At 41.2% G+C, this 27903-nt stretch overlaps 1 protein-coding gene across 3 annotated transcripts; it reads right to left on the bottom strand.

The window, feature by feature from the left end:
* Window positions 1-1764: 1764 nt before the first annotated feature.
* Window positions 1765-27027, bottom strand: mag (myelin associated glycoprotein). Of its 3 annotated transcripts, XM_030749627.1 has the most exons (13): window positions 26905-27027; window positions 23248-23362; window positions 21136-21226; window positions 20427-20502; window positions 19942-20310; window positions 19538-19834; window positions 18528-18785; window positions 16948-17208; window positions 16360-16668; window positions 6401-6500; window positions 5689-5785; window positions 5361-5414; window positions 1765-5047 (listed from the first exon to the last, which is right to left on the bottom strand). In XM_030749627.1, the coding sequence occupies exons 4-13, from the start codon at window positions 20470-20472 to the stop codon at window positions 4889-4891; spliced, it is 1950 nt and encodes a 649-aa protein (XP_030605487.1). In that variant the 5' UTR covers window positions 20473-20502; window positions 21136-21226; window positions 23248-23362; window positions 26905-27027; the 3' UTR covers window positions 1765-4888. The 3 variants fall into 3 exon arrangements, with proteins under 3 accessions (XP_030605487.1, XP_030605488.1, XP_030605489.1); XM_030749628.1 differs by lacking the exon at window positions 5361-5414; XM_030749629.1 differs by lacking the exons at window positions 5361-5414; window positions 5689-5785.
* Window positions 27028-27903: the final 876 nt, after the last annotated feature.

Raw genomic sequence — 27903 nt, 5'->3', positions numbered from 1 at the left:
GTCCTCCCGACTAACACCCGCTCACTGGAATGCAAAATGGATTATATCAGGCTGTCGAGAGGCTCCCAACACAGTATGAGGCATTGCTGTGTCTTCATGTATTCTGAGACCTGGCTCAGCTGGAACATCACAGACACTGCAGTGAAGCTACAGGGGCTAATGCTGCACAGAGCTGACGAGTGGCAGCACTAACCACCAAGCGCAGAGGCCTGGCAGTTTACACCAACAGTTCATGGACGCCCAGGTGGTTTCAGAGATCTGCATACCAAACATAGAGCTGCTGCATCCCTTGTACCTGCCATAAGAGTTTATAGCATTCATCATCGTGGCTGTGTATGTACCACTGAGGGCCAACATGAAGGAGGCTATGGAGGAGCTGTACAAACAACATCAGCACACAGCAGATGGCTCATCCAGACGCCGCCTTCATAGTAGTGGGAGACTTTATTCAGGCAGCCTCAAATCTGTCCCACCAAAATTCTGTCAACATGTGGACTTTGCAACAAGGGGGAGCAGTGCATTAGCCCGGGTGTACACAAATATTAGGGACTCATACAAAGCTGCCCTCTCCCTCATGATGGCAACTCGGACCATCTAGCAGTCCTCGCGCCCATGTACAGACCCAAGGTGAAACAACAGAGACCTGACATTAGCACATCCTGTGACATCCTGGTCACAGGATGCTATTCCCACCCTGCAGGACTGTTTTGAGGATTCCTGTTGAAGTTCTGCTGGAGTTGGGAGTTGAAGATCTCGCAGACTGGGGCCTCTACCAGGCATTCCCAGCACACCCTCACTATACGTTTAGGTGAGCCGAATCTGTCCAGCATCCTCCCCCCGGCACCTAATCCAACTCACCACCAGGTGGTGATCAGTTGACAGCTCAGCTCCTCTCTTCACCCGAGTGTCCAGAACATACAGTCACAGATTTGATGATACAATTACAAAATCAATCATCGATCTGTGACCTAGGGTTTCCTGGTGACATGTGCACTCATGGACATGGACATCCTTATGTTTTTATGGACAAACTGCAGTTTGCACAGAACTCCAATAACAAAACACCACTTGGGTTCAGATTAGGCAGGCCGTTCCTCCCAGTCAAGCCCCTCCAGGTCTCACTGTCACTGCACACATGAGCGTTGAAGTCTCCCTCTGGGAGACAATGGAGTCTCCGGATGGAGCACCCTCGAGCACTCCGCACAGTGACTCCAAAAAGAGTGGGTACTCTGAACTGTCATTTGGCACATGAGTACAAACAGCACTCAGAACCTGTTTCCCAGCCCAGAGACACTGGGACATTACAAACTGGCACTGGCATTATGTATGGGACAGATAACAGGCATTCAGCAGATGAGTCTTCATTTATTGATAGATATTAATAACAGCTTCCACATGCTGGTGCATTTTCTGAGGGGAGGATAGTCTTACTGGGTTTAGGGATAATAACTTTAATTTTAAGAAAGCATTTGGCCTAAACACAAGACTTTAACTGCCAATGTTACAACAAAATATTATGGTTACACATACATGACAACTATTGTTTTGAAATAGTCTTCCTTTCATGTACTTCACTTACTCCTTTGCTTCTTCATAATTAATATAACCACTGGATGGCACTACTCCTTTTCCTATATTTTACTAAAATGTAGAAAGCACGTGGCATGCAGTTTCATGGCACTGCATCTGCATTTCAAAACACACAAAAAAGAATAATAAATGACTAACATTTTTTTTTTCTATCAATAAACAACTGTTTCCATATGGTGTTGTTTTTATTTTATTTATATTTGCAGGAAACTGAAGACAAATGAATTTGCTCAAGGCATCAATGCCTTGTATAAAATAAAAGAGCAAGCAAACTACATCATTGCTGAAAAACCTACAGTCATTAAAACAGTGCTTATTTGCAGAGACTGCAGACCCTGATATGAATTATTTTGTCAATCATCAATGTAGAAACAAAGACTGTAATAATTATTATGATCATCACAAAGTATTGGACATACACATTTTCTTTACAACACACTGTGGCAAAGATTAGGTAAGACACATTTGATACTTCTACTTAAAAATAAATAACAATATGAGGAGTTCAGAGACGGGAAATGTTACTGACTCTGCAGGCAGGCAATTTAAGAATGCTAGGCAAGATATTTGGAACTCTTCATCTATAATTTAATAGAACAATGTCTTAATAAAAGGCCAGCATTGATTATAAGTCTTATTCAGCCAAATTTAACATAAAATTTCAGATCTTTCAGCTACAAGGAAAAAAAAATTATATCTGCACGTTATTACCAGAACCGAGGTGATGTCAGTTCTTTCACTTGAAGTTACATCATCACGGTTTATTCATTTTGACAGAGAGATTCGTTTGAGTGTATTTCAGTTTAACAGCTAAAAACCGAAGTGTTCCTCATAATGTATCGTTCTTGGTTTCACATTGCCTTTCCTTTCTAGAAATGTCTGTACGTATACAAAGTTACTGTAGTTTGAGGCTTTTACCGAATTTTCCTCTGCTGATTGTGAAACCATTTTTTTAAAACAGCCCACAGAGATGCGCTGCTGCCTCTGTGAACTTAATCCATGATTTTAAATAACACAGCCAAACAAAATTTCATATGATTTTATAAAGCCTTAGCCATAACATGTATATCCAAAGGAATTTCAGTCTTCATGAAGAGATTATTTCTCCATTTCTCTTTTGTTTTCCACTTGACTCTTCCATAAACATCTTTACATACATTTTAACAATATACATTAAAAATTGCATAATTGCTATTCTTTGCTTTTAGAGACCAATTTTTCCATGTTTTTTAAGACAACAAACACATTTATCAAGAGTTACGTTGTGAAAACAATCTAATGTAAAATTAATACCAATTCAAATCAAAATTACAATCAACACCTACTCTTTCTTATGCAAAATTGTAATATGTACTGGGTTATGGCTTCAGTGTGTGGGTGTTTATGGCATATGCTCTGCAAGACATGGTGGAAGTTGACAGTAAGGTAGTAGGTTCCTTGGTTTATTTAGATCAAGTATGAGGCGTGGGCAGTACTAAAACACTCCATAATACAAAGTTCTGAACTAGCTTAAAAAAAAAATGAAGCTTGGACACAACAAATTGATCGCAGACGGTAAAATTAAAGAGCAGAGATGACCTTCATGTCTATCAGGCACGGTGCTTCTAACAAAAAGATTGTGTTAAGCCTTTGCTTGCATTAAATGGAACATAGGAATCAGTAATTGGAGCTCAACCAGCGCTACCAACTCAGGACTTCCTGGGTGCTGTGATTTTGATTCTTTAAAAAAGAAAAAGAAAAATCTGCTTCTTGTGAGTTAACAAATTCAATGGATAAGCAATACTAAAATACTGAGTACTCCAGTATTTACAGAGAACACAGCCTTTGATTTAACTTTGACACATTTATCTAGTTAAAGGTTCGGTGCTATTTTCTAACCTTCTATTAAGACAGTGTTTAATCAGAGTGGTTGAGTGTGACAAAGGTGGGTTTTTGTTGGTTTTTTTCATTTGTCAGTCTAGCTTTTCCCTCCAGTTTAATACTTGAATATGTGCCTTGCAGCAAAAGACTCATGCAGGATGTTTACTGTACATACTGGGATTCCTTTCACCATCAATATACATCAAATTAATATATTATTGACACCATCATTATCAAGTTAGACTATTAGTGAGCTTTAATAATAATAATAATAATAATAATACACCACAGTCCATCAAATGTCATTGAGTAGCACAAACAGGTGGCTAGTCAGCAACACTTTTTGTCATTCAAACATTTGATGCAATCCTGTGAGAACAAAGCACCGACCTCAAGTGAGGCAATGCTTGAACTTCCCAAAGACCCCCAGAAATCAGTGTCTGGTGATCCTTCAGCACAATTTGAATACACACACCCATACATACACACACACACATTGTCTATAGGAGATAACACTTTGGCTGCTCACAAGCAAGTATGTTGTGCTTCAGGTCTGTATTTTCTAGTTGTGAAGAAACACGTGCGTTGTGGGAGAAGAAGTAGAAAATGAGACACTTTGCATTGGCCACAGTGTAAGAAACCCCCCTCAAATCTCAAAACATTCTTACACGTACGTGGAAAATGCCAGAATCAAGGTTTTTCAGAATTGGAAAGTGTGTCGCTTAAATGTACAAAACCTCTTTAAATACTATCAGAAATGATGGTGACTTTTTTTTTCCAATTTATTATGAGAGGCTACTGAGTCACAGAGCACACATTAAATACAATTATGTGGAATGTAGTGGCATTTCCTTTTCTCACCTCTGACAGTTACCTTCTTAGGATATAGAGAGGGAGAGAAGAGAGGTTCGCTCTCAATACATAAACACAAATAAAGATAAGAGGACAAAAGCATTGTTACTCCTTGCCCTGATGCTTCGACTGGCAGCAGACACAGTGACAGTTAAAAGACAGATGGAGAGCAAATAGTGAGATAGATGCAACAACAGTCACATGGAGAAAAGACTAAAAACATGGTCATTGATTAACACTGTAGAGACAATGTACTGCAACTTGAACTAGGCTTAAAATTAACATAATATGTTTTACATTGTCCAGTAGGTGTTGCTCAAAACCACCAAAAATACCAGTTTTTCCCAATGGTGGTATAAGAGGGGGCATCCCATGGAGGAGGGGCAGCACACTGGGAGGAAAACTGCCACAGAGCAGAACATTACATGTGATAAATTTGAAGAAATGAAGAGGGGGGGGGTCATCATATGCAGAGTGAAATCCAGTAGAAGAGGAGGAGTTATCACACAGTTTATGGGGCAGATGTGTGTACTATGGGGCTGCCACTGCGTCTCGCATAGCCGAGGGATCAGGGAAGGATCGCGATTCATTTGGCTTTGATTTCTGTGTAGTTGCTGCCATCATCCCCCCTCCCTGAGGCCCCCTCCCTGGGCCTGGCCCCGATAAACTCCAGGGCAGCGTAATTCAGCTCTTGCCTCTCCAGTCCTGCCATAGAGCCCACAGGTTGATAATCCCCGTCTTCTCCCTGCAGACAGAAGCACGGTTTAGCGGCACAAATCAGCGGCAAGGTGCCAGTGACACCTTGGATTGCAGAAGAGCGCGACAGACACTAAAGAAAAGATGTTAGTGATTACTGGTCGACATACTGACAGGGAGTCTGAGATGTTTCCTGTTAGATTGGCAGTTTGTGTTAGCAATGAGGCAGCCATGCAGAAGGCAGTATTGGAAACAAACGGCAGTGTACAGAACACAGAAGCTGATATGCGAGGAGATGCATCTGTCACTGAGGCTTGTGGTTTTTTTTTTTGTTTTAATGGGGATTTGTATGGGAACCTTACCGTAGTCTCCTCTAGAATGGAGTTAAACTTTGAGCCCAACAGCTCTGTCTTAAGCTGTGCAAGAGTTAGGGGAGAGAAAAACACACAGAAAAACGCAGAGAAGCGATGAAAGCAAGAGAAAAACAGTGTTCGGAAAGGTCATGTTTGGAGCTACTAGACTGCTAGCGGGACAGATTCCTTCTGGTACCTCATTTCAGAGGTTAACATGGGGTCTTATCATGACTATATGACTTTTTCATACACAAAACTATAACCCCAAACAATCTGAGAATGGTAATCCAACCCATCCTCCAATATAATCATAATCATTGACATCAACATGTCTCACCACTTTCTTCCTCAGATTTTGTTTGTCCTTCTTGACTGCGCTGTAGTACAAAGCTGGGTTCTCCAGGACCACGTCCTGCCTAGGGTTGCCATTCTCTCTGGGGGACGGAGTCACATAATCAGACTCGGTCTCGACTGCCACTAACGCAGGGTGACACGCCAAGCCTGGGCATCCATTTTAAAACAACAAGCTCTGTAAGGTTAAGCTGGAGGCCAACTGTGGCTGTGAGTGACGTGGTTATTTTATGGGTTTAGTCGCTGAGATCACACCCACTTCAGGGCCAGAGAAAGCTTGCAAATTTGGTGGTCCAAATATGCCTTGAGGCTAAAATAAAGCACTTTGGTTAAGAGGGCTGCCCGAGTTGTATTTAGCATAGCAGGTCAAGGATACAGAAGCAGTGTCAGAGCAGGGAATCGTGCCTACAAAATATAAGGTTAGTCCAGCTTGCTAACCCACTCCACAAGGCAGCCAATGTGGATCTCCAAGGATTTCAACAAGGACTCGTCACTGCAAATGAACTGAAATTGCTCTGGAGAAATGATTCTCACGTCCACATCAATCCCACATTCACTCTTATACAATGTGCATCAGTGTGTTTTAGAATGGATGACTAGGCTCAAGTGTTTCCTTGGATTTCAGAAAATGCTTAGGAAGTAAAAAGACTACTCCTCCCTCGCTCTGGCTTCTCCATTAGTTTGTCATTTATACTCACTTCTTGTTGTTGTGACCAACGTATCTCACTGCTGCAATGATGAAGGCTATGACTGCCACTCCTCCAATGGTGCCAACTATAACTGCCATCATGTACTTTTCTGGAAAACAAAGGTGGTGAAAATGAAGGTGAATGGCTTAATCTTTGTTGAACAACACACGAAGAAACTGCCCACAAGCCAATATAAACTTTAAACACTCACTGGCCACTTTATTAGGTATATCTGTTCAACCGCTCATTAACACAAATGTCTAATCAGTTAATCACATGGCAGAGACTCGGTGCATTTTAAGACCATGTAGATATGGTCAAAACAGCCTGCTAAAGTTCAAACCAAGCGGGGCGGGGCGGGGCGGGGGGGGGGGGGGGGGTTAAGTGACTTTGAAAGTGATGTGGTTGTTGGTGCCAGAAAGGCCTAGACTGAGAAAGTGCTGATCTACTGGGATTTTCCCACACAACCATCTGTAGGGTTTGGTCTGAAAAGAGAAAATATTCAGGGAGTGTCCGTTTTCTGGGCAAAAATGCTTTAATGTCACATCAGAGAAAAATGGGCAGACTGAACTGACAGGAAGGCAACAGTAACTCAAGCACTCGTTACACCCAAGAGCAGCTCTGAACACTCAGCACATTGAGCCTTGAAGTACATGGACTACAGCAGCAGAATACACTGGGTACCACACACTACAAACAGGAAACTAAGGCTACAGTTCACATAGGCTCACCAAAACTGGACAACATTGGAAAAATGTTGCCTGGTCTGATTAGTCACAAATTCTGCTGCAGCATTCAGGTGGTAGGACCTTGTATCAGCAGTTCAGGCTGCTGCAGGTGGTGTAATGATGCAGAGGATATTTTCTTGGCATACTTTGAGCCCCTGAGTACCAGCTGAACATCATTTAAATGCCATAGCCTACCAGAGTATTGGTACCTTGTTCAAATACTTCGTGACCACAGTATGCTCATCTTCTCATGGCTGCTTCCAACAGGACAATGCATCATGTCACAAAGCTCAGATCATCTAAAACTGGTTTCTTGAACATAACAATGAGGTCACTGCACTCAAATGCTGCCAAAAATGGAGAAAACGCTGTACATGAAGAAACACTAGTTTTGTGTAAATAAGGATGCTTCAAGTACATGGCTGATAATTTAAATTTGTATCCCATGAATCTCAAAAAAAAACACCTAAAATAATACAATGGACGCAAACTTAAATAAAAAATGCTACTAATTTACAAACCTGTTCTCTCTAAAGCAGAATTTTATTTTATTTTTTTATGTGAAATTTCATTACCATAAGTTTTGTCTCGTTTTAGGGCCAGAATCCAGATAGACACCCACTGTGGTGGTCAGCATGTTTGTGATAGATTTAAATGTAAATTTGGGAAGCCAGAAGAGAAACCAGGAGAGTGTGTGCTGCTATACTTGTTTGTTTTCACTTTAACTAGTAGTGACTTCATGGATTTCTTTACAAATAAAATTTTAGACATTAGAGAAAAAATTATTCATAACCATCTCAAAGATTTATCTTCATGTTCGGCTGCTTTCAGCACTGCTGGTATTTGTTTAGACTCTTTCACTCCAGTTGATCTTTCAGAGTTAACTTCAATAGTTACTTCATCCAAACCAGCAACATGTTTATTAGATCCCATTCCTACTAGACTGTTCAAAGAAGTATTTCCAATTATTGATGCTTCAATCTTAAAAATGATCAATCAGTCTTTATTAGTTGGCTATGTACCACAGACCTTCAAGGTGGCTGTAATTAAACCTCTACTTAAAAAGCCATCACTTGACCCAGCTGTCTTAGCTAATTATAGGCCAATCTCCAACCTTCCTTTTCTCTCAAAGATTCTTGAAAGAGTAGTTGTAAAACAGCTAACTGATCATCTGCAGAGGAACGGTTTATTTGAAGAGTTTCAGTCAGGTTTCAGAATTCATCACAGTACAGAAACAGCATTAGTGAAGGTTACAAATGATCTCCTTAGAGCCTCTGACAGTGGACTCATCTCTGTTCTTGTCCTGTTGGACCTCTGCAGCTTTTGATACTGTTGACCATAACATTTTATTACAGAGATTAGAGCATACTATAGGTCAGCCATCACCAATAGGCGGACCTCGGTCCGGATCCGGACCGAAATGATGTCTCAAGGGGACTCGAACCTAATACCAAAACAGAAATAACCACTTTCTGGTTTACCGGCACAGCTTTTACAGTCCTTACGGTAGTAGTGAAGCGTCCAAGGAAACCCACTGACCAATTGCATGCGAGTTTAGCTATACCACATGATACCACCAAGCTGGTTCCTGCCGGCTGGTAAACTTTGTAACAAACAGGGTTATTATAGTTAACGAAAACAAACTAAATAATGAAAACTGAAACTGAAATAAATAAAATCTATAATTAAAAGCGAAAAACAGTATTGTGAGTTTACAAAACTAACTAAAACTAAGAGAAATTATAGATAAAATGACCTTTGTTTTTGTAATTTTATTAAAAAACCCTTGTGGATTCATATGAAATCCTTTTTTTTCGCTCTAACAGTTTAAGCTGGGAGCGCCATCGGGCAACTGTGTGCGCGCGTGTGCATGCTCACCGCATCGGTCCGTAAAGTAACAGCAGCGGTCTGCCGAGAAACCGCACTGATCCTTCAGTGTAACCTGACGTGTGCCTCCGGAGAAATCGAACTACAGCCAACAAGGTTGTGATTAACCTGTTCAGTCCTTGTGCGTTTCTGGCTACTTTTTGCTGCAGTGTTTGAATTTATCAGTGAGAGAATAACAATCAGGAATAATAATCAAAGCATCAATATAAGGACTCACAAATGTCAGCAAATTCCTGGAGGGAGACTGCTGGAATTATCGGAATGGATGTGAGGAAATGAAGAAAGTAGACAAACAGGGACAAATATGTTTGCAGCCAAAAAACTGAGCACAAAGAGCGAGGACCAAAAAAGTCCCAGCCGGCATCGCATATAAAACACCAACACGCGACCGCAAGGTAATTAACACACACAATCCAGCTACACAAGCATAAATGGTTGGCCACTTAGGTTGTGTACAGAGGCTGCAAAGCTAGCTCTCCGAGCAGCTCCAAAACAGAAGCAGCTTCATGTGATGAGAACATCAGGATGCAGCTGGATTCAGGGCTGGTAATCGGGCGTACCGGGCCCGGTGGGCTGACCGTCCTCAGGGGCCGATGCTGTTGGATTTATTTTTTTTCTTCCCTTTTTTTCTTTTTTTTTCAGAGACCGGCCCACAATTCAGAGGGGGCGGCCCATTGGCCCATCTTCAATATGAACAGTGGATGGAACCAATCAGTATATAGGGTGAAAGCGGCCCCACCCTTTCTCTGGGTTGTCCCTGTAACTCCCGCTAGTAGTTTCAGTGTTGAGCACCTGTGTTAAAGGAGAGGAAACATGGAGAAACCGAAGCGGCAGAAAGGAGGTGCAGAGAAGTTACGTGCAAAGAAATTGAAGAGTGTCACTGTAGATGCTACAAAAAGTGGAAAGATCACAGACATGTTCAGTGCTGCAGCCTCCAGGTCCTTTGCAATGCTCCAGCAACAGCAGCTGTAGGCAGAGCCGGCCAGAGGCATAGGCAACATATGTGGCTGACCACCAGGGGGCCCCCCAAGCTCATCCACATTTGTCATGAAACTTTTTTGGTTTGTTTTAATTTTTTACAAAGGCCAATGTCCTAAAAAAAAGAAGAGACTATTCTAACTGTCCAGATTTTTACACTTGTAACAACACTAATTTAATGAGTAGGCTACACTCTAATATTTCTGTCTCAGGCTGATGCTGAAAAGCTAATTCATGCATTTATTGCTTCTAGGCTGGACTATTGTAATTCATTATCAGGCGGTCCTAAAAGGTCTCTGAAAAACCTTCAGCTTATCCAAAATGCTGCAGCTAGAGTACTGACAGGGACTAGAAAGAGAGAGCAGATTTCTCCCATATTGGCTTCTCTTCATTGGCTCATAGTACCATATCACCCCAACAGAGCACTTCGCTCTCAGACTGCTGGCTTACTTGTGGTTCCTAGGATACTTAAGAGTAGAATGGGAGGCAGAGCCTTCAGCTTTCAGGCCCCTCTTCTGTGGAACCAGCTCCCAGCTTGGATTCAGGAGACTGACACCCTCTCTATTTTTATAATTAGGATGACTGTTGGGTTTTCTCTGTAATTATTGTAGGGTCTTTACCTTACAATATAAAGTGCCTTGAGGCACCTGTTTGTTGTGAGTTGGCGCTGTATAAATAAAATTTAATTGAAAAGGCTGAAACAGTAATGCATCCTAAAAAAAATTAATGATCAACTTTAACCCTCCAGCATTAATAGCAGTTAAGTTCAGGGGTATTAAGGGGGCCCCAAATTAAATCTTGCTTAGCAGGCAGGGAGAGGAGCAGCCAGAGATGCAGGCTTTGGAAACCGAGGGACAGAGTGAGCGGAAAAGTGTAGTGCGTAAGCAGGTAGTACCGTTAGGATAATACAGGGACATTGAGGTGATGGAGGTAACTTTAGCTCTATTACATGAGAATGATGAGCAATGGTGATTGATTAGTATCAATATTATTGGTATTTGCATACTTCCCAAAATCTGGCAGCCATGGCAGCCATAGCAAGCGGTCAAGGCCAAGAAGTGTTGGATGAGCAGCAAGTGTCCATTTTAGGCATCATAACATTTTAGATATTTCGGTTAAAGGTGTGTTGAAAGGCTGCAACACTCAAACAGGTGAAATAACAGATTTTTAAAAAGCTAAATGATAAGTAAAAGCTTTGTAATTTAAGCATTACTATAGTAAGTGTAAAAAAAAGTATAAAAGTATTATTAGCAAAAGGTGTGCCCATATTGAATAAGAGTAAGACAGTGTCAAATGCTTTTAAGACATAGTTGTGGACCGATCTGAGCCAAAATGGCCAGGGCCGATTTTTTGTCCCAGTCCAGCCCTGGCTGGATTTGAGCTTTGGTTCCTTCAAAGAGTTCAGTTTGTTTTTGTCCAACATTCGCTGTGTTCTGATGTTTTACACCACGTCTTCTGCACTGACGATGAAGTTTGTTGAAGAGTTTATTGAGTTTTGGAGTTCATGTTTTTCTTGTTAATGTTCATGTGTTTCCTTAATATTACACACATTAAACACGTAATGCTGCTATTTTGTGAACAGTTGGTTGTTGAATGCAATTTTTTTAAACGGTATCTTTTGTCGAGTTATTATTACTCAATAGTCACTCTTGCACCTGACAAAGTATGAAAAACTAAAACTGACAAAAACGAAACTAAAACTAAGCATAACAAGATATAAAAACTAATGCTCTGAAAACTAACAAAACCTTATATATATAAAATATATAATCACATTAAATAGTTGGACTTCCGGACCTTGGCCTCATGAAATTTTGTCTGACTGGACCTCTTTAAATTTTTTTTGAATACCCCTGCTATAGGTATTAAAGGTACTGCACTGCAGTGGTTTGAATCATATTTATCTTATAGACTCCAATTTGTTCATGTAAATGGGGAGTCTTAATTATGGAGTTCCACAGGGTTCTGTGCTAGGACCAATTCTATTTACATTATACATGCTTCCCTTAGGCAGTATTATTAGAAAGCATTGCATCAATTTTCATTGTTATGCAGATGATACTCAGCTTTACCTATCAATGAAGCCAGATGACGCACATCAATTAGTTAAACTGCAGGAATGTCTTAAAGACATTAAGGCCTGGATGACCTCTAATTTCCTGCTTCTAAATTCAGATAAAACTGAAGTTCTTGTACTCGGCCCCACAAATCTTAGAAACATGGTGTCAAACCAGATACTTACTCTCGATGGCATTACTTTGGCCTCCAGTAACACTGTGAGAAATCTTGGAGTCATTTTTGATCAGGATATGTCCTTCAATGCACATATTAAACAAATATGTAGGACTGCTTTTTTGCATTTGCGCAATATTTCTAAAATTAGAAACATCCTTTCTCAGACTGATGCTGAAAAGCTAATCCATGCATTTATTACTTCTAGGCTGGACTATTGTAATTCATTATTATCAGGCTGTCCTAAAAGCTCCCTGAAAAGTCTTCAGCTGATCCAAAATGCTGCAGCTAGAGTACTGACAGGGACTAGAAAGAGAGAGTAGATTTCTCCCATATTGGCTTCTCTTCATTGGCTCCCTGTTAAATCTAGAATAGAATTAAAAATCCTTCTCCTCACATAAAAGGTCTTGAGTAATCAGGCCCCATCTTATCTCAAAGACCTCATAGTACCATATCACCCCAACAGAGCACTTCGCTTTCAGACTGCTGGCTTACTTGTGGTTCCTAGGATACTTAAGAGTAGAATGGGAGGCATAGCCTTCAGCTTTCAGGCCCTTCTTCTGTGGAACCAGCTTCCAGCTTGGATTCGGGAGACAGACACCCTCTCTATTTTTAAGATTAGGCTTAAAACTTTCCTTTATGATCAAGCTTATAGTTAGGGCTGGATCAGGTGACCCTGAACCATCCCTTAGTTATGCTGCTATAGGCCTAGGCTGCCGGGGGGATTCCCACAATAGACTTTCTTTTCATTCACCTTATTTACTTTGTTTATGCTCCACTCTACATTTAATCATTAATTGTTATTAATCTCTGGCTCTCTTCCACAGCGTGTCTTTTCTCTCCCCTCAGCCCAACCAGTCGCGGCAGATGACTGCCCCTCCCTGAGCCTGGTTCTGCTGGAGGTTTCTTCCTGTTAAAAGGGAGTTTTTCCTTCCCACTGTCGCCAAGTGCTGCTCATAGGGGGTCGTTTTTGACTGTTGGGTTTTCTCTGTATTATTGTAGGGTCTTTACCCACAATACAAAGCGCCTTGAGGTCACTGTTTGTTGTGATTTGGCGCTATATAAATAAAATTGAATTGAATTGAATTGAATTGAATTTTGGGTATGACAGACAAGTTCAGACAAGACAGGTCTACTCAAGATATAAACTGCCAATAAGCAATTTACATAATTTTGTGTAGTTGTTGATAGTGTCGAGATTTAATTTCTTAACAGCCAGGCATTGTGCTATTTAACAAATGTTAATCCCAGTGAGGTTTATTATCTCGTCAATAGTTTTACATCCTCACTGCGTATAACTTTGGATACTGTGGCTCCTCTGAAAAGGAAAGCTTCAAATCAGAAGTGCCTGACTCCGTGGTATAATTCACAAACGCACAGCTTAAAGCAGATAACCCGAAAGCTGGAGAGGGAATGGCGTCTCACTAAATTAGAAGATGCTCATTTAGCCTGGAAAAAGAGTTTGTTGCTCTATAAAAAAGCCCTCCGTAAAGCTAGGACATCTTACTATTCATCATTAATTGAAGAAAATAAGAACAACCCCAGGTTTCTTTTCAGCACTGTAGCCAGGCTGACAAAGAGTCAGAGCTCTGTAGAGCCGAGTATTCCTTTCACGTTAACTAGTAGTGACTTCAAGGATTTCTTTACAAATAAAATTTTAGACATTCGAGAAAAAATTATTCATAACCATCTCAAAGATTATTCTTCATGTTCGGCTGCTTTCAGCACTGCTGGTATTTGTTTTGACTCTTTTGCTCCAGTTGATCTTTCAGAGTTAACTTCAATAGTTAATTCCTCCAAACCAGCAACATGTTTGTTAGATCCCATTCCTACTAGACTGTTCAAAGAAGTCTTTCCAATTATTGATGCTTCAATTTTAAAAATGATCAATCAGTCTTTATTAGTTGGCTGTGTACCACAGACCTTCAAGGTGGCTGTAATTAAACCTCTACTTAAAAAGCCATCATTTGACCCAGCTGTCTTAGCTAATTATAGGCCAATCTCCAACCTTCCTTTTCTCTCAAAGATTCTTGAAAGAGTAGTTGTAAAACAGCTAATTGATCATCTGCAGAGGAACGGTTTATTTGAAGAGTTTCAGTCAAGTTTCAGAATTCATCACAGTACAGAAACAGCATTAGTGAAGGTTACAAATGATCTTCTTAGAGCCTCTGACAGTGGACTCATCTCTGTTCTTGTCCTGTTGGACCTCAGTGCAGCTTTTGATACTGTTGACCATAACATTTTATTACAGAGATTAGAGCTTGCTATAGGTATTAAAGGTACTGCACTGCAGTGGTTTGAATCATATTTATCTCATAGACTCCAATTTGTTCATGTAAATGGGGAGTCTTCTTCACACACTAAGGTTAATTATGGAGTTCCACAGGGTTCTGTGCTAGGACCAAGTTTATTTACATTATACATGCTTCCCTTAGGCAGTATTATTAGAAAGCACTGCATCAATTTTCATTGTTATGCAGATGATACTCAGCTTTACCTATCAATGAAGCCAGATGACACACATCAATTAATTAAACTGCAGGAATGTCTTAAAGACATTAAGGCCTGGATGACCTCTAATTTCCTGCTTCTAAATTCAGATAAAACTGAAATTCTTGTTCTCGGCCCCACAAATCTTAGAAACATGGTGTCAAACCAGATACTTACTCTCGATGGCATTACTTTGGCCTCCAGTAACACTGTGAGAAATCTTGGAGTCATTTTTGACCAGGATTTGTCCTTCAATGCACATATTAAACAAATATGTAGGACCGCTTTTTTGCATTTGCGCAATATTTCTAAAATTAGAAACATCCTTTCTCAGAGTGATGCTGAAAAGCTAATTCATGCATTTATTACTTCTAGGCTGGATTATTGTAATTCATTATTATCAGGCTGTCCTAAAAGCTCCCTGAAAAGCCTTCAGCTGATCCAAAATGCTGCAGCTAGAGTACTGACAGGGACTAGAAAGAGAGAGCATATTTCTCCCATATTGGCTTCTCTTCATTGGCTCCCTGTTAAATCTAGAATAGAATTTAAAATTCTTCTCCTCACATACAAGGTCTTGAATAATCAGGCCCCATCTTATCTCAAAGACCTCATAGTACCATATCACCCCAACAGAGCACTTTGCTCTCAGACTGCTGGCTTACTTGTGGTTTCTAGGATACTTAAGAGTAGAATGGGAGGCATAGCCTTCAGCTTTCAGGCACCTCTTCTGTGGAACCAGCTTCCAGCTTGGATTCGGGAGACAGACACCCTCTCTATATTTAAGATTAGGCTTAAAACTTTCCTTTATGATCAAGCTTATAGTTAGGGCTGGATCAGGTGACCCTGAACCATCCCTTAGTTATGCTGCTATAGGCCTAGTCTGCTGGGGGGTTCACATAATGCACTGTTTCTCATTCACCTTATTTACTTTGTTTATACTCCACTCTGCATTTAATCATTAATTGATATTAATCTCTGGCTCTCTTCCACAGCATGTCTTTCTCTCCCCTCAGCCCAACCGGTCGCGGCAGATGACTGCCCCTCCCTGAGCCTGGTTCTGCTGGAGGTTTCTTCCTGTTAAAAGGGAGTTTTTCCTTTCCACTGTCGCCAAGTGCTGCTCATAGGGGGTCGTTTTGACTGTTGGGTTTTCTCTGTATTATTGTAGGGTCTTTACCCACAACACAAAGCGCCTTGAGGCGACAGTTTGTTGTGATTTGGCGCTATATAAATAAAATTGAATTGAAATTGAATTGAATTGAATTAATCAAATAGGAGAAAAAAGTGCTTTTTGTTGGGATACATTTTGTGTAGCAGATCAATAAACATTTAATTTATGCAAGTGGAACAATGTAAGTGGAACAGGAAATTAACTAGAGTGCTTAGATTTATTGTAATTAGAGAAAAAGCACAACAATTTTTAATAGCTTTTTGGCAAAAATGGATCTTTATGGTACAGAGAAATAACCTGCACCTGGGGTTGATTATGTGCACAGCACAGAACAATGTCATAAAATATAAACTAACTTATATTAAAAGTTTTTCTATGGTGTCATATCAGTTTAAATAGGATATAAAAATGGTGAAAAGACATGAGAAAATTCTCAAAACTATCAAAACTAAATAATCTGCTGTGTTGTACAGTTGTCTACTCACTCTCCTGTTGCAGCTCCAGAAGTATGCTCTCTCTTCCGTATGCATTGGAGATGCTGCAGTGGACGTTGACAGCAGGGCCTCCATTTTCGACCCGTTCGCCTTTCTCGCGTAGCTTGATCATGCCGGTGGAGGTGTGCCCGTCTGTGTGCGTGTAGAAGTTGTACCGGCCATCAGTTTCATTGATGGTGATGTTCAGGTCAGGCAGGTAGAACTCGATGGTGGGTTCAGGGTTTCCTGTGGCCATGCAGACACACTGCACACCTTCCCTCACCACTGTGCACTTTGACTCTTCCAGGAGCACAGGGGCATCTAATGAAGGAGCGCAAGAGGTGTTGTACATCAGATGGCTATTAACTAATAAAATGAACAATTATACTCCTTTGATCAACATTTCATTAAAAGTACTTGTTTACTCAATGGAAATAAGAAGTTTTGTGGAATTTTACAAACTGCAATTCACCATACAGTCAGCAGATTACTGCACAATGAAGGATCACACAGATGTTTCTCCTGCTGCCATCATGCTTTTATTCTTTGACCTGTTTTACTCTACCTTTTGGATATTTTACAGGACAGTGAAGCACTCACACTCTACAGTGATGTTCAGGGAGCTGCTGGCTCGCCCATGCTCATTCTCTGCCAGGCAGCGGTACTGTCCATCTCCCTGTGGTGTGATTGCCACAATATCCAGCACTGACAGCTCATCTGCAGTGATGGTGCCCACCAGTTGCCCATCCTTCAGCCAGGTGATGGTGGGCGCTGGGCTTCCCTGTGTGCTGCAGTGCAGGGCCAGAGTGGTACCCTCTACTACTGTAAGAGAGTCATTTACCACAGGCTCACGGGGAGGGTCTGCAACAAAGAAGAGAAAATGAGTTTGCTATGATTTGTATTTAGATTTGGAAAACAATATCCTTTCATTCTTACACAAGATCTTCCCTAATGCAAAGGCACACAATTAGATAAAACCTGCAATATCTAATTTTTCTTTCTTTCTTTCTGGCCACTTAGAGGCAGCATAAACACATCATCCATCCATCCATCCGTCCGTCCGTCCTCTTCTGTATATCTGATTCAGTGAGGTTATTTACTCACTTTGCTCACTTTGTTTTTGTTCCCTAGCAACCACACAGGGAAATATCAGTCTAGCTACTAAATGCTCCTCCTCACTGTTCATTAAAGATAATGTTTGTTGTTGGCGTTGAGCAGCTGTAATACAGAAGGATTTTAAAACCATTGTTAACTGAAAACAGCTGAAAAATGACAGAGCTGTGGGCTGAATAAATTAAAATGACCTGTAGCTCACTGTAAAGCTGAGGGAAGCTGCAGCTTCTGGGTTATTATTCATCACTACAGGATTACCGCTATGAGCAATCCCTCTGTTACTAGGATATACATAAAAATATCCATTACACCTCTTCCACATTGTTATTGTGAAATTAATAAAGATGAAATATTATGAAACTCTTAGAATTTTGGACAGGGATGTTTTCTCAGCTTACACTATAAAATATTTTTGCCTCAGTATAAAAATATATTGGCATTTGTATTAAATGCAAATGCTTTTGGACAGCAATTCCACAACTCTTCCAGCCCACTCACATTTTAACTGTTAAAGAGAAATGCCAAAACACTCATGAGCTGTGTATTCATTCCATACTATAGAACACAATCACTCTGAGCGGGTTTTTGTAGTACGTTCATGCAGGAAAAAATAGTAGAAGTCATTATGACTGAATGACTACTTGACTTTTAAATACACATCAGTGGGCACTATTGCCTACTGAAAATGCAATGCACAATGTAAGTTTTATGGGCAGAAATATTCTGATGTCACAGTTTGTGTCTTGTGTCACCCAATGTCTGCACTAAATTGAAACTAGAGTGAAATTTTATTGGTAAGGTGGGAATGGTTTGGAAATCATTAAGCATCTGTAACAGAAATAAAAGCATCAGAAAGGGTCTAAGAAGCTTGTGTTAAGGTTTCAGGATTTTAGTTTGCTGTGAGTCAGTCACTGTTAAAATCCACTGTATTATGAACCCACAGAGGGGGTTAAGAATGTGACATTCAAAAAGATTTTCACTCATGCGGTTATTGTTCCTGACTGGAGAATTTAAAATCTGCTTATAAATGCAGAGGTTGGGAATCATTTGCTGTCTCAAAAACTTACACTTTACAGCCAGGTAGAGTGAGGTGTTCATAGCGCCATAACCATTGTCCCCAATACAGGTGTAAATTCCCTCTTTTTCAGGTGTCACATCATCTAAGGTGAGGGAGATGTTGGATGCTGTGTCCCACAGCAGTTCTTCGTCTCCGAACATCCAGGCGATCCTGGAAGGAGGGTTACTGTCTACTTCACAGTGCAGCAGCACAGAGCTGCCCTCCATCACCTCTGAAGAAGCATTCACCCACACAGAGCGTGGAGGATCTGCCAGGAAAAATATAACAGAGGACTTATTTTCCAAGCACTCAGATATCTGAATGTCACAGAAAAAAAAAAGATTAAATCTTTTCAGTAAACAGACCACAAAGTGACAAATTTATACCCTCAAATGAAGGTTGAAACTCTTTAACTTGAGCAGACTTTAAGGCAAATCATGTCTAAGTAAAATGAAACATGCAGATTGCGCTAAATATACTAGTGACAGTTTTAGTCAGCAGGTAGCTGGTCAACTACTGAAATGGTTCAACAACGTTTGGCTCAGTTTTCGTGAAATGAAAGCGAAATGAACCAGCTTTTATGATCCAGTAAGAGGGCACACTACGGTGAACTGGGATTTTTTGTTCTATTTTATATTAGAGGGATGACTGCTAACACCAGATTTGTCAGTGTTAAGACGGTTTATTGTTCTGTCATGGCTGGAACAGAACCTAAATTGAAAAGAAATAGTCTCTTTATCTCATCATCAACAGCTCATACTGTATATGAGCTAGCAGACTCTATTGTGTTCTTGTCATGCTTGGGGCTACATAAATGGTGGCTCTAGTGCCATTCAAATCAGCCTAAAGCCACTTTATGGCCTTTGGTTATTTTTCTTTCCAAAAAACTATAAAGACATGCTTGAGTTTGGACCATCAAGGAAAAACATAAAAGATCCACTCAGATATTCACTTTAAAATGTCAGCCACAACACCCCCTTTGAAGTCATACTGACTGTGATGCTTTTATTTTGTACTTACACTTGATGTCTAGAGAGATGAGCCTCTCATAGACTAGTGTGGTGTTGGGGTAGTAGACCCTGCAGCCCAGAAGCTGCCCATTGTGCATGGGCCTTGGTATGAAAGTGAGGGTGTTGGAGAGGACTGCTGTGTTGCTCTCCTCCACAAGGTCAGTGCTGAATTCTGGGTCAGGCAGGTAGTCTGTGTACATCCACTGGATCTCAGGAGTCATGTCAGGGCAGTTATCAGGAGCGTAGCATGTAAGCTCCAAGCTCTCGTCACTGACAATCTCCTCTGGCACGTCGATGTTGGGTTGATCTGGAGAAAGAAAGAAAAAGGAAAAATATAAATTGCTATGGTATGAAATGACTCTTTAAATATCAGCTATAGAACTAGCTCCTATCATCGTGTCATCATTCACTTACCCAGCACCTTGAGCTCAGTGAAGTCTGGATATGTATAGATGTTGGCTCCACCGAGATCTGCACGAAAGTAGTATCTCCCTGAGTGCTCTGTGCCAACATTGTTGATGAGCAAAGTGCAGTTCCTCTGGTGCAGATCACCCAGGAGCTTGGTTCGGCCCTTGTAGCTCTCATGCACAACGTCTGTACGTGATTTGAAGACTACAGGAGGGAAGAGTTGAGGGTAGGGCTGCCCGAAGTACCAGATACCATGAATTCCACGGCTCGGCCTGATCCCAGACGGATACATGAAGGTGCAGGGGATGACCACACAGGAGTTTGTCATGGCCGAGATATCCCGAGGTAACCAAACATTCCACTGACAACTGGCATCTGGGGGGAAGAGACAGAGGCTCAATGAACCCTTCAAAATGCATACACTCAAGATACACAGAGGAATACTGTGTGTCTATCATTATAAAAAATAAAGATGTAAAGGAATTTATTACCATTGATGATCAACAGCAGTGGTAAGAGCAGCTCTAAACACCACATGGTCTCTGCTCAAAGCTGGACCATAGACCTCTGAAACACACATCATGCTGTCAGTCACAGCACACGCATCATCATCATCATCAACAGACAAACACACACGTTCACAAATATCATGTTTACAGCACTGATGTTGCTGCATGACTCAGATGCCACACAGACGTCTGAGAAACATTCAAATTCAAGATGTTCTTAATATCTCACAGTTTCTTGGTTTTATAGCCTCCCTCAAAAACCCTCAGTAAAACAAAGAGAAAAGAAAGCATTTTAAACAGTTTAAAATTGCACCAAAGTCACGCAGGCTTTACTTTTTCTCTTTTTTCAGCCATAAAAAGAAAATGTGTGTGTGTGTGTGTGTGTGTGTGTGTGTGTGTGTGTGTGTGTGTGTGTGTGTGTGTGTGTGTGTATACACACTATCTATCTATCTATCTATCTATCTATCTATCTATAGATAGATAGATAGATAGATAGATAATGCAGTGAATGTTGCTTGCAAAGGCTCAGTCACATTTTGAAACCTGCTCACATGGATGTTTTTTTGTTTTGTTTTTTCTTTCTTCAGTTTGAGATATGGTGTGAACTGAGGACACTATTCTTGGAAGAAAAAAAAACTTTTTTACAAGAACTAGAAATGCTTTATGTTCTTTTGAAATGTTGTGGTTTTACCTTGAAATGCGGTTAGAAACAGATGGAACGTCTTCAACAGCTCCACTAGAGGGTGTTCACTCACACCCAGACAGCTTGACAGCCTTATTCTCTGCAGAAAGAAAGAAAGAAAGAAAGAAAGACTAGTGACATCAGCATTGCCAGGCGATTACAGCACTCACAGCCCTCTCACTTGCACAGACCCATAGTAAGTCACAAACGCAGCGTCAGCCAGCACCTGTTTGCTCCCCCTCAGTAGAGTCACTGATTATGGTCGTCATACGTAAGCCCATTCAATGAATGCCTCTCACTGTTGGCTGAGCCTGGACACAAAGCCAAACTCCAGTCACCACACATCATGTCATTAGTAGATTACTGGTACGATCTGTGCTGTACTACAAATCGATCAGAGTGGACTAATAACAATAATCACACAAGCTGTTTGTGTTATTTCCCTTTCTCCCTTTATTGTCTGCAATTTCAGCCCTCAGGTTGAAATAAATGCCTATTTAAATTTTCAGTGCATCTATTATGAGCTCAAATGAACATATCCAATTACATTCAAACAGTAAGTATAATAATAAACTGTAATATATCTATATTCAACCTGTCATTTTATTGAGAGGCACCACCTGCTCTGCAGATGTAAACATAACTGAGGATAAATGTCCTATTAAAACCACGGCCAGACCGTAAAACTGTCATGTGTTCTGACTCCCCCAAAATGAGGCTTTTACATTAAATTATGTTCTGTGATGTCTACATATTGCTCCTGTCCAAACTGTTTTTCAAATCCCTGCAGTGTATTCAGAAATTATCATAATTCACTCATTTACAATCAGAAGTACAATATAATGACATTATATTTGTATTATTTACTTTGAGTTCCCAGCTGTTTTCTTGTTATCTTATTTTTAAGAAATCTGTATCTGCCTAAATGTGGCATACAAATGAGATGTACACCAGTATGATGACTGTTACTTAGGACATACAATAAATGCCTGTAGAAGGAGAAGCAGAGGATTTCAGCCTCATGATGCAGCAGCCGGTGTGTGCAGATGGCAGGTCTGAGAGTGGATTGTGCTTGAGAGCTTCATGATTAACACATCCCAACATCCCCCCCGAGAATCCATGACCAATATTAGCCTTGTTGTTAGAGAGATGGGAAAATTCAGTGGATCTGACACTAAAAGACGCTGTGGACGTGCCATGCCACTCATCACAAAGTCTCATAACCAGTCACAGATTCCTAGGAGCGCGAGCATGTGAAGGGGTTTACTTGGCTGATAGCTGCATTTTATTTTTACATTTGCCTGTTGTCTTTAAACCCACCATAACTGGTTATTTAGGCCACCTGAGGCCAGTGAAGTCAAGTTGTGAATAAAACAAAGTTGTTACCAAATATTTAATCAATTTCTGGTAGATATGGAGCAGCATAATCATTTGAAGTTGATTTTCTGGCCACCTGGTGAGCGTAGGACCAACACTGGCTCTTATTTAGCTTTTGTTTTTATTTTTTAAACCTACTCCTGAGGGAAATTACTCTTCAGTTTCTAAACACCCCTCTGCCCACTATGCTAGCCATTCGGGTGAAAACTGTGTGTGCAGTTAGTGCACTGAGGGTTTTTGTAGGCCTTTTTCGCTAAAAGCAGCTTCCTGCTGCAACTGAAAACAGCTACTGAGAGTGATTAAAGCATATCTGAACCGTTTCAAAGCTGCAGATGCAGGTGATAATTATTTTGAGTAAGTGAGTCAACCCTTTCATTTACTGCAGCTGCCTTAAAATAAACATTGATGTTTGGACGGCGGTAGGACTTTGATAATTCTTGGCCCAAAATGCCACACTGTTGGCTGAGACAATTCAAACTTTTCTCCAAAGTTGCGTCAAGCTCAGACATCTGTCCTGCAACAAAAAAGCAAAGACTCAAGCAAGTGTGTCCAGGGCGAGAGGTCATGCGTCAGCAACATAGGAGAGAACAGAGCAGAGCAGCTGGGCAGGGCCACTGACACCACCACCAACCTTAAAAACAAAGGCCTTATTGATAAGACAGACAAACGGCTGGCACAGAGGACAGCATACGTGTGCACGCTTTTATATACACAACACACGTGACACACACAGAAAACACTTGCCTCATACCAGCCTCAGCACCAGGCTCCTGCTGCCTCCCAGTCTTGACTTTCTCTTCGTCTTGCCTTTGTTTGTGCTCTCCCTGAGCTGGTTTTCTTGGTTCCCAGATGCCAGTGTCTGTGGGAAAGGATAGAAAATGGAGATAAAAAGAGATGTTAGAAGCAGACAAGGGGAAGGGGAAGAGAGGAGTCTGTGTGAGCTCTGGTTTACATGTGTTGTGGGCAGATCTGAATATGTGGAGAGCAGGCCCACTCAGCATTCCTTTACTTTCCACCATATCCCTGCACTGCCCCATGTGTCTTGATGCCCTGAACTTTGAGCCTACATTATGCTTCAGCCTCTAAGACTTCTTGGCATTACTTGAACTTTGTTCACATGATGACCAAGAAACAAGGACAAAAACTGCTGCGGTGAAGGATGGATGACTCATTATTGGTTTCATTAAAACATCATTTGAACTCCAGGGGAAACATGAAACTCATGAGATGGTACAGATTGCGATGCTTGGATTCGTTTGTGAGCTTGCATAATTGCATACAATTTTACTGTGTGTGTGTGTGTGTATATATCATGAAAAAAAATGTCTTTTTTAAAGCAACATTCTGATCCATAGATTCATCACAGCATAAAAGAGTCCAAATTACTCAACTGGATTTGTGAAGCCATGTTTAAATGAATTTAAATTTCAGATATGAAAAAGTGCTCGAGGCATGATCATTGATCTTTCCAGCCTCATGCAAATCTACAGTAATATTTTCCCTGCTGAGGAATGTTTGTAGGCAGTAGCACAAGCATGGATCCACTCAGCGGTCCACTTAGTTGACGTATAAATATAACAAAGGCAACTTGTCTCTCCAGTAAGGATGTTTTTCTTTCAATCCTTCTTGTTGCATGTAGAGTGAGTCACTGTGTCCAAGAGCCATTAGGCCACAGGCCAAGTCATGGCATTGAAGGAACCATGAATAACCTCAAGGGAATCCCTCCATAAACAGACTGGAGAGGAGCTGAAGAAGAGAGTGTTGCATTGATGCTATGGAGCTGTGCACAAATGAATGCGCAGCATGCCACAACCCCCACACACACATGCTGCATAAGGCATACCAGCACAGTCTACAGTGTGGGGTGTGGAGCTATGCGACCTTCATCTGCATGCCTCGGTGCTGGTTGTAAGCTAAGCATGCTCCATTGTCCTGCTGACGCCACCAGTCATTGTCTATACATGTGTGTCTATACATTAAAGACTCAGAGGGGAACTTGTTAAAATTATATCATGCTTGGTTCTCTGGTCTTCTATGTCAAAGAATGAGGCAACTTTACAGAGAAGCAATTAAAAATGGTTTAAAAGTAAAACAAGTACAGGACAGCCCTCTGTAATCAAACATGTTTAGCTTCATATAATCTTTGCAATGCCTCATGCAAAAGGTCCCTTTCTAATATCTGAGGCAATTAAACTTCAACACAATCATTTATTCCACATCACACTTTGGGGATGCAGATGCTATCTGAACAATCAGTTCTGCTAAATCAGGCCACGGCACCTTTCATGAGTCATTTTGCATTATTGAAATTGCTCACACAAACCAAAACGCTCACATAAACAGCCCGCTGTGCCAAGGAGAACATTTTCTTTGTGAATATCATCTGCGGCACATCTATAGGAGCATCACCAGAGCTCTTGGACGGGGAGAAAAAGAATGGGAACCTTGTGTGCAGAACACTGCTCATTGTGCAAGTGAGAAACTGAAGGAATTTTTCCGGAACAGGCCCGCTCACAGCTTGTGCTTTGCTGCTTGCCTGTGACGCGAGCTGATCTACCACAAGCTAAGGCTCCCACTAAAATACTCAGAAGAGCAGATGGTCTTAAAACATGGTTGCTCCCCCTCCCACACATGGCGCGCTGAGCTGTGATGAGCCCAGCGCACCACACACACACACACACACACACACACTCATGTGCACAAGATACAAACATAAACACTGAGATATGCCAACATCCAGTCACACAGTCTGTCCAAGGTACTGCAGAGTGTTGGCATAAATAAAAGACTGGACTTGCCCATAATGTATGTACTCATGTTAGTGCTTAGGTACATTTTAGCTATACTTTACTCTTATCTGAAATCTTTTTGCTTCAAACTTCTGCTGGCAGTATCATATACCAGAAAGCGAGAAACCACAGAAAGATGGCCTCAGTGTTTTTCTTGGTATTTGCATGATTCTGTGGGTGTGTACCATGACTGTCATCTCAAGCAACACAGCGACAGAGAACATTTTTAAGCACAGCGACAAATGGAGGATTTTACAAAGAGCAAACAGCATACACAAGTCAATAAAGCAAGTTTTAGCTGGGAGATCACCAACATACCAAGTGATCAGGAGCACCAGCAGCTCATCTTTCTTTGCTACCTGGCAAAACCAACTACTGGCAATCCCCATCCCAGTGGGCAGATGGTGAGCCACAGGCCTTCTCTGTCATTACAGCGCTCTCCCTTCCGCTCTCAACAAAAGGGGGCGACAAACAGTGTCATCACCTGTTCAGGCACACAGACAGTGAGTATGTGACACCATCTTAATGCTGCCTAAAACACTTCCACTTGACTTAATGTCCTAAACAGGAGAAATTGTGAGTATAAAATCTGGAACAGTAGCAAATCCTAACACCAATAGGAGGTACTGAGATTGTCAAAATGTGATGCTAGTTAAGATTCATCTAATGGAAGAAAAAAAAAGGCGACAAAAACCCCTGCAATTTTCTAAACCACAACAAAAGTTTTAACTGGAAGGATGAAACTTGCTTCATGTCTATCACATCTGTGGAGATGTCACAAAGCTCGAGGTGAATGTGACTGCTGATATGATTTAGCATGAATCATTATACCTTTGTGGCTCTGTGATCTTGATTAAAATTCACTAATTGGTCTATAATTAATTAAATTATGTTCTTCTCAACTCCTCCAGCACCACTCTGAATTATATGAAAAGTGCACTGTGTTAAACATGATTTAAAAAAAAAAAAAAAAAAAAGAAACATCCTCTTTGAAATTCAAGGAATCACTGGGGCTCCTTGCAGCACCATCCATGCACACTACTGTTAAATTACTTGTAAAAATGTTTTGCTTGGTGTGTAATTGAAGACTCTTCTACCTGGCATCACATGTCTGATTAGACACGGCAACATGTTTTGGCAATTGCAGGAACAGCTCAGTGCTAATGGCACAGGCAGTAAAATCTGTCCAGTAATAATTGGCTGGGCTTTTAGCAGCCCCCGCTAATGTTCAAAAACACACACACTCACTCATCCATGCACGCTTACACACATCACAAACACATTCACTCTTGCAAGCGTTCACAGAGGTGCACACATGCATGCACACACTTGCTCATTACCTAACTTGGTCTAACTTGTGACTCATACAGTTCATCTCAGTCTTTTCACACCCTCGGTCACTCATCACATCATCTATGAAAGCTCACGCAAGCAAGTACTCACTCACCGTGTCCGTAGGTGTTTGACCTTAAAAAACAAAAATATTAAATTTAGACTGATGGATGGAGTCAATAAAATTTAATATTTGCCTTTCCCCATGTGGAGAAATCTGCATCCTGTTGCTTTTTCTTGAAGAAAAAGGTGCAACCTCAAAATCAGAACTGCTCCTCACCTGTGTAGGTGACCACAGCCGACCTCCAAACAGTCAATAGCTCCTGTATGAGCAGCACCAGCAGCCGCACTTACATGCAAAGCGTCACACCACCAAGACCTCTCGCCACGCTCTGTACCATGCCCCAACAGTGGGGAATAAAGCGCTCTCCCCACCACCACCACCATCACAACCATCATCACCACCCCGCCCATCTGAAAACCAGTCCTTCAGTGTAGCAGCATTGTTCCCAAACTTTGCACCAAGGCTCAGCCATTCATAAATACACATGGGGCCACAAAGGGCCACTCTGTTCCACCTCACCCCGACAAATATGGGTGAGGCTTTGAGTTCCAAGGTCTTTCTGTCCAACATGATGAGTTGGATTAGGCTGGATGGAACTGAGCATATTTGATCATTTTGGATTGATGGAGAGGACATCCACTTGTTTTTTGGTTGTGGGTATAACAGAAGGCAGGAAATGAGTTTGGGAGGGAGGGTGAGTAAGAAGGGTAGGAGTGAAAAGACAAAGGGATCCTATGAGGGTCATTCACTTAAGTCTGTCATTGATGGAGATTAAAAACCTAAAATAAGCCTGGCATTCAGAGACCAGAAAAACTAAAGAATGTTTTACCGCCAGTAACCACAAATCTGCTGAACATGAATAAATAAATATACTATTAGAATAATGTATGCTCCTGTTTAACATAGCCAAAGTTTCAAGCACTGAAATATGTACAAGAAAACCTCCAAGCTCAGGATTCAGACAGTTTTTTTTCCTACTGTTGCCTTTATATGATGTCAACAAGAGCCAATACCCCAATGTAGTCTTCACACACAGCTGGCTATGAGCACAGAAGCCCCACCCACCTGATGTCCAAATCTCTTGCTTGAGTGGCTGAAGGGTGGCCAATCAGAAAAAGAGCTAAAAAGGAGCTAAGGCTCTGACAAGGGCCGGTATAAGATACACAAAGGTTATTTTGAACTATGAATCAAGTAAAGCTACTCTATTCCAGGAAA

Source organism: Archocentrus centrarchus, chromosome 16, assembly GCF_007364275.1.
Source record: "Archocentrus centrarchus isolate MPI-CPG fArcCen1 chromosome 16, fArcCen1, whole genome shotgun sequence".
NCBI lineage: Eukaryota > Metazoa > Chordata > Actinopteri > Cichliformes > Cichlidae > Archocentrus > Archocentrus centrarchus.
Note: the sequence above shows the minus strand (reverse complement) of the source record. Positions and strands in the feature narration are given on the sequence as shown.